At 37.8% G+C, this 8,085-nt stretch overlaps 1 protein-coding gene across 1 annotated transcript; it reads right to left on the bottom strand.

The window, feature by feature from the left end:
• Nucleotides 1-5,288: 5,288 nt before the first annotated feature.
• On the bottom strand, nucleotides 5,289-6,936 carry LOC137737872 (uncharacterized). Its single transcript, XM_068477446.1, has 2 exons — nucleotides 6,622-6,936; nucleotides 5,289-5,669 (listed from the first exon to the last, which is right to left on the bottom strand). Exons 1-2 carry the CDS (start codon nucleotides 6,927-6,929, stop codon nucleotides 5,423-5,425), a joined length of 555 nt encoding a protein of 184 aa, XP_068333547.1. The 5' UTR covers nucleotides 6,930-6,936; the 3' UTR covers nucleotides 5,289-5,422.
• Nucleotides 6,937-8,085: the final 1,149 nt, after the last annotated feature.

The following is an 8,085-nucleotide window of genomic DNA, read 5'->3' as shown; positions in this document are numbered from 1 at the left end:
CCATGTGCAAATTCTCACTTTACGCGAAATCCTCTCAAACCTTTGAGAAAACACTAACTTCCTTCACTTCGCCAACACACCTTCAGTTTGGATTAACAACACTGCATTGGCATCCGGCAATATCTTCAGTTTGGATTAACAGCATTGGAGCCATAGAGTCAAGTAACCAAGGAGCATCTTCAGTTTGATGTAACAACACTGCTTGGGTTTGTTTAGCTATCTATCCAAGGCTTTGTAAACAAAGAGTCTTTGAGTCTTTGTTGAAAAGGGTTATCTCATTAACCTCTCAACGAGTTGGGGTGTTACCAGGTTACAATGTCCGGCACATTGAAAGCCGAACCCATTTTATGATTAGATATTCTCAAGTGCATTTTAGAGTTCAGCATTCCGACAACTGAACCACATTCACAGTTAAGACACTTTTCTCTTTTAAGAATATGTATCTTTACAGTTTGATACAGATTCAGCACACTTATATTTTCACAAATATGATTGAAGCAGTCGAGCCCGGTGCAGATGACCCTGCACTTCGCAATGACTAGCAGCCTTGTTTTTAGGCTCTAGAACCCAGAGACAAAAACTAGTTCATTCCTCGACCGTGATTGCTTGGATGTAGAAGTCGATAACTCATTTACCACCACCACAACATTCATCTTACTTATCGATCGAGCTCTGTCGATGAGTTGGCATGCCCATATTTAACTGAATGACATAGTTAGATCATTAACTATTCAGCATGTTGGTAGTTTTTAGGATCAACACTATGATAACAAGCATTTAAACTTGTGGTGCAAGGGACATGCTAACAAACATTTACATAGCTATAATAATTAGAAGAGTTTGAGGATCCCCAATGTTGTTTGGTAAGAAATCAAAACATTCCAATCGATTGCATGATTAAATACTTATAAGGTCGACTGAATAAGTGCAATAAAAATAGGATGATGTTTGTTGATGCACAAAATTAGTGAGACTTTGGAACAACGTAAAGTGTCAAGTTTGTGACCTTCACATGGCTGCTCTGGTCACCTAGTGATGATGATGATATGTAAAGAGATAGAGATAGGGAAGCAAACACAAGATGCACATGGTTCACCCTAAGTTTGGCTACGTCCACGAGGTATATGAGTTCTCATTAATAGTGAAGGGTTTACACAATACATAGGTTCAAGCATAATCATCATTAGTGGGTTCTAATGATGAGTTTAAGTATAGTAATGGCACTAGGGATTAATTGTAGAAGAATGACCTTCTTTTATAGTTGATGAAAGTTTTTGGCTTTCGTTCCCGATCGATGTGGGACTCTAGGAGCTTTATTCTGACGTTGACACATGTCGTGGGTTGTGATTGGCCTTCTGGTTGAGTGGAAACTCTTGTACATCAACAGGGGTGCCTTGATCGAACACATTTTCTGATTAGATATTCTCAAGTGTATTTTAGAGTTTGACATTCCAACAACTAAACCACATTCACAGTTAAGATACTTTTCTCTTTTAAGTATTTGTGTCTTTACAGTTTGATACAGATTCGGCACACTTATATTTTCATAAATATGATTGAAGCAGCCGAGCTCGGTGCAGACGATCCTGCATTTCGCAATGACTAGTAGCCTTGTCTTTAGGCTCTAGAACCCAAAGACAAAAACTAGTTCCTTCCTCGATCGTGATCGCTTGGATATAGAAGTCGATAATGCATTTACCACCACCATCGCATTCATCTTACTCATCGACCGAGCTTGGTTGACAAGTTGGCATGCCCACATTTAACCGAAGGATGTAGTTAGCTCATTAGCTATTCGGTATGTGCATTATGTAGGCTTGGTACTTTTTAGGATCAACACTATGATAAAAAAAATTTAAACTTGTGGTGCCACATTTGCATAGCAATAATAATTAGAAGAGTTTGAGGATCCTCAATATTGTTTGGTAAGATATCAAAACATTCCAATCGATCATATGATTAAATAATTATAAGGTCGAGTGAATAAGTGAAATAAAAGATAGGATGATCTTTGTTGATGCACAAAATTAGTGAGATTTTGGAACAGTGTGAAATGTCAAGTTTGTGACATTCACACGGTTGCTCCAGTCACCTAGTGATGATGATGATATGTAAAGAGATAGAGATTGGGAAGCAAACACAAGATGTACGAGGTTCACCCTATGTTTGGCTACGTCCACGGGATAGAGGAGTTCTCATTAATAGTGAAGGGTTTACACAATACATAGGTTCAAGCATAATCATCATTAGTGGGTTCTAATGATGAGTTTAAGTACAGTAATTGCACTAGGGATTAATTGTAGGAGAATGGTCTTCTTTTATAGTTGAAGAGAGTATTTGGCTTTCGTCTGCAGTTGATGTGGGACTCTAGGAGCTTTATTCTGACGTTGACACAGTTGTGGGCTATGATTGGCCTTTTGGTTGAGGGGGAAACTCTTGTACTTAGACAGGGGTGCCTTAGCATGAATGTGTTGGTGGGTCCTTGAAGGTATGACATTGACTGATGCTTGGTAGTTTTGGGATTGGTCAAGTATGATACAAACAATGTTATCCACATACCTTTTTCTACCTTTGACACATATCTGTTAATTTTTTTTTTTTTTTATGGTCGGATTGAATGACTTAAAGAGGATCAACGGATAGAATTTAATAGATAGTGTGTCGAAAGTAAAAAATGCATGTGGATAGCACCACTGTAAAGAATATAGCACATTTATTTGAACCTCAATAAAAATTTAGTCGGAAATTTCAAATTGAAAGAAGAAAAAAAATAATGTCCCACACCAAATTTTAAGTTATGACTATCCTTTAATATCAAATTGACCATCTTCACTTTCGTACTTGGCCACTCATAATCTAACTTATATAAGAAATTCGCGAAGGAAAGAAATAATAACATTGTCACCCTGGAAAGAAAGATGCTGATAAGCTTTCATTTTTGTTTTGGTGATTGTTGGTACTTTTTTTCATTGGCCACTCGCCATTTTCTCTTTTGTTTTAGTGATTGTTGGTACTTCATTTCATTCATAAGCTTTCATTTTTTAACCTTAATGTCTTTTAGCTCCTTTTCTTTTTTTCTGAAAAGGAAGAATCTCTTTGCCGCCCCCCCCCCCCCCCCCCCCCCCCCCACACCTCGTCTTCTCTCTCTCTCACATTCAATGAATCAGATTCTGGGATGACCTCTCAACGAACAAAAAAAAAAACAAAGAATTTAAATAAATAAAAAACAAGATCAGAGGATTGGATTTTAAAAAGGACCGAAGGGAATCTCTCTAGTTTCGGGCCGAAGGCTTATCTACTCTCTGGATCCAATACCTTCTTTCATTTTCCTATCATATCTTCTCATCCCACGTCCTTGTAATGCTCATATTTTATTTGTTATTATTTCTGTTTTTTGTTTATCTTTGGCTTCCCAATTATTGATGTATTTTCTTTACAACCAACGTTTTGAAAGCCAGATCATCATCATTTGAACAGATTTTTTTAATTTTCTTTTTTCCCCTTCTTTTTGGAATGCCATTTATATTAACTTGCATTTTTTAGTTTTGCATTAGTTATTTAAATTAGATAAAATGTTCCACAAAAGTAGGTGTGTGCATAATCACATGGGAGAAACATACACTGTGGAGGTTTTGCATTAAGAACTGAGGAAGGAAACAGACAAGGATCTTCAATCCTGATTTGTTGCATTAAGAACTGGAATAATCTAAAATTTGAGGATCAAGGGTGTTCATGTGTTAGATGTGAAATCCGCAACCAATATGATGGCAATTAGCACACTCCATTTTAATCAAATTTACTAGAGCAATGTGCTTCTTTTCTATACCGATGTTCGAAAATTTGTGTAGATTATAATATTATTTGAATTCGAAAACTTTGATGGCAATTAGGTCTGTGACCATTTGATTTAACATCATTATTATTTTTTAATTACATTAGAGTGAATCGAACTCTGGACCTATCTTCATGCTAATGATTAGTTTCGGATCCAAGGATTAGTTTTCTTGTGAACCAAGGATTATAATTTTTTGCCTGTTAAGAATTAGGGTTGCTTTAGTTTCTTGTTATTTAAACAAGTATGACAACAAATTAAACCCTAAAATTTATTTTGGCATCATAGCAAGTTTCAGGCTCTCTTCCGCTAGACCCTAAATTTTTTTTTGGCGGTTGATGAGACGGAACCTGGTTACTCAATTGGTGCTTCATAAAGAAACAAGTTTTATCAAAAGAAAATCGTTGGAGTGTAGCTTTCTTTGTTGGATATAGCGAAGAACATAAACATAAAGGGCAGTGTTGACCAGTTTGTTGACCAGTTTGATGAAAGTAGATTTTTCTCTTCTATTCTATTTCTAGGATTTTCGGATTCGGCTCAAACCGAGTGTTTTATGATGAGGTTGATGAATCTCAGTATTACGAGTTGCGATGCAAGGCAATGAGGACAAAGCAAAATGGGCGTCCGGTAATAGAAGAGTGCTTAAACACAATTCGGCGTAAAGCACAGCGATAAACTACTATGCTTGGCAGCAAGAATGCTGACAGTAATCGTTCTATGCCCATGGTCAGTAAGTCTCCCTTTCTCTGTGGGATTCGGATGAAGCTGAAAAGGAAAAGCTCCTGTGCAACCATTGCAATGGGACTCCTCACTCGAAAGAAACATATTTCAAAATCCATGGTTACCCTAATTGGCTCCTGGAAAGAAGAAAGCCGAACAAAGAAAACGCTCACAAACGTCCTGCACAGCGAAACTCACAGAAAATGGGCCAAGAATTGCTGTCATAGTTGCTAGCCATGTTGTATCCGATGTTGACCCAACTCACCAAGTCGAAGATTCTATTCAAAGTCCATCTGTGGGTCAGGAACAAGAAGTGATTTGAGATGATTAACGTCACAGCTGTCAGTCCTCAACATGATCTCTTCCCTATCCCTCTTTTCTTCGACTTGCCATCATTACAAATCCAAAAAACCCAATTCAAAAAGCAAGTAATTAGAAGCCAAAATGGAGACGATGATCGAGAGGAACCCGAAAAAGCGATGCTAGGGTGGTTTAGGGGTTCTCTTTGCCGTTCGTCGAGTAGGGGTCGCAAGAGAGGTTTTCAAACAAGGAAAGAAAAAACGCTAACTGGTCTTTGCAATAACCAATTTATATATGAGGATAATATGGTCATTTTAAGTTTTTAAAAAACCCATATCGTTGTGCATGCCGTGTGCATGGACTGTGCATATCCCAACAATTCTATTTTAGTCCTAAGATTAAGGAAATGGTCAATTTCTATCAATTTCCTAAAAAAAATCACAAGAATTGCGTATGTTACATTAATAGTGGTGGCGAGTCAATATTACATAATGCTATTCCATAGTACACTGTCTTGTATACAGTACAGTATGAAGCATGTAAACATCAGTTTGTATAAGATGTTTGTTGCTAGTAATCATCTTCTTCTTCGTCTCTTGATCCAGTGAATCTCCTTGCAACAGCAGCAACAGCACCAAGAAACACAAAGAAAGCAAAAAGTTGGAACCCGCCACCGATGCCAATGACAACACCAGGACCTGGGGCGAAAAATGAAAATGGAGACCAACCCCAGCCTCCGAAGAACGGTACTCCATAGCCATATCCATAGCCACCAACTAGAGGTGGTGCTACTGGAGGATTGATGTATATATTGGTCCTACAAATTATAGACACACATATAAGTTAACATATCTTTAGATATAAACTTAAACGCATTACAAAAGGGAGCTACCAATCCAAAAATCATGCCAAAAAATGACTAGTTCCACTAATGAACAATATATTTTTTGATGGCACAAGGAATGATTTGATCTCAGTGATCTAAAGTAAGATAATAAAACTCAGATAACAATAAAATATCTAGGGTGGTGCCAACCACACACCTCTTTTTATCTTCCACACACCCATCTCAATTTCCGGTCATCGGTTAAATGAATTGAAGAAGACCAAATGATTGAAATTAACATTGGTGCGTGAAGGTAAAATTGGGTGTGTAGATAGCACCACCCAATATCTAGCAGCCAATAGTTCGTGACTTTTGGTATGAAAAGGATATTAGAACGAAATGGTAATAGTTCAAGCATGGAAGGCTGGTTAGCTAAATCAGTATTATCCGGGGCACTAATGAACTTAGTCAAGTTAGCTAGAACACGTACTCCGCTCTTTGTGTTCAAGTTCCATTGCCACTTCTGGTAGTTTTGATTAATTTAGCTTGGATTATCGCTTATATAAAAAACACAAACAGTTTTTTTCTTTTTTCAACCCGAAAATGATGTCCCAACCCAATCCTCAAAGTGATCATCTCTTATCCATATGTCATAGGTTGCCATAAATTTTACAAGGGAACCGATTTCATTAAAAACTTAACCTGAAAAGTTTAATAGGAGGCCCTTCTAAGTTGCAACCCTGGATTCTTGTAGTAGCACTTAATTATTTCCTAATTGATCTCTCCACAACTTAAAGCCATTAGAATTTTAAATTCCGATACATGACTCTAAGAAAGTATAAAATCAGTAGCAGGAACTTACTAATAACTTTTTTAACCAAACGCAGCAATCCAATCCAAACACTGAAATAATCGAATTAAAACTTTTACAATTTTTAATTACCTTGAATTGTTATTGATCCTAGGGGACGAAGACCGAGGAGTCGAAGACCGAAACGCCTGGCCTCCAACTCTTCCACCAGATTTGGCAGCTGATGCATCATGAACTGAGCCCAATGTCAACACCCCAGCTGCCAGTGTCACCATTGCCAACTTTGCCAATTTGTTCCCATCCTTTCTGGGCGTTTCATCAATTCTTTTGCATGAGATGAAAGTGTTATTAATGAGAATCTTGGTTTTGGGTTTGTGGGGTGGTGGGGTGAGAACGTTGGCTAGAAAGCTCTGTTGAGATGAGGATATGGAGGACGACATGCTTACTTGTTTGAAGCGCAGTTCTTCTGTTTTCGTTTTAAATGTTGTTTTTATGACTCTGAGGTTGCCACGTGGGATAATGTTAGAGGTTCATTACACCTGTGGTGTAGATCCACTCGCTTGTTAAGTTAAGACTTCGAGATGGGCTATACACGAACTTTAAATTGAGAATTTATTTCTAGTCATCGAATTAAAATGGATGACTCCTACTAAAACGGAAAAAATCATACGATCGGGTTAAAATAACCTAGTGCTCGGTTGAGTTACATTGTATATGCAAATGAATATAGTGGGAAGATCGAATTTACGATTGCCATTTCATCCCCCGACAAATCGTTGAGGTAAGGCGACGATGTTGGGGTTAGAGGACAGTGATTTTCTCTGGTGAGTGTGATTTTGGTCATGTGGTGGTGTTGTATCTTTGAAACATTTAATGATATTTGAAATGCAAACCCTTTTAAAGCAGTACATTGACTTAATGCCAAATTTGTATTAAGCTTGGTTTGCATTTGGCTGGTCTAAGCTCGGAGAGTAATAGAAACTAGCAAAGTTATGCTGGCTCGTTAATAAGCAAGCAAAGCTTAGGTGTTTCTATGTTTGGCTCGTCAGCATCTTCAAGAGTCCTTTCAATTTTTTGTTAACTTACCTAGCTGTAAACATGAAAATTCTGGTTCGAATGAAACGAGAACACGTGTACAAAGTAAATTTGTATTGATTTGAATTTGTAGATTACAATCTCTGTTTATAACTTTTCCTCTAATTCAGTCTTCAAATTTGATGTAGATGCGTGATTTTTGATCCAAGGGTCGCGATGACTTGATCTTGGACGAACGATTAAATGATTGCTTCAAGTTTTGAGCTTGAAAACAACGCGTGGATGATCATCACCTCAAGGGTGCGGCAAGGGTAGTGTTTGATGTGGGATTTCGTTGCTTCAAGGGTCTTGGCAACTTGATCTTGAAATGAACGTTGCTACAAGTTTATAAGCTTGCAACAAAGTCTTGAAGGAATCGGCATGAGCACTTGTTGATTCTTCAAGGAAGTGCTTCGGCTTTGGTCGAGGGGAAGCTTCAGCTTCGGTTGAATGTTCTTCGAAGAGAGCTTTGACAGCGTATTAGTCTTCCAAGGTTTGGTAGAGGTTCTTCTGTGTAGAGAA

This window comes from Pyrus communis, chromosome 6, assembly GCF_963583255.1.
Source record: "Pyrus communis chromosome 6, drPyrComm1.1, whole genome shotgun sequence".
NCBI classification, from domain to species: domain Eukaryota; kingdom Viridiplantae; phylum Streptophyta; class Magnoliopsida; order Rosales; family Rosaceae; genus Pyrus; species Pyrus communis.
Note: the sequence above shows the minus strand (reverse complement) of the source record. Positions and strands in the feature narration are given on the sequence as shown.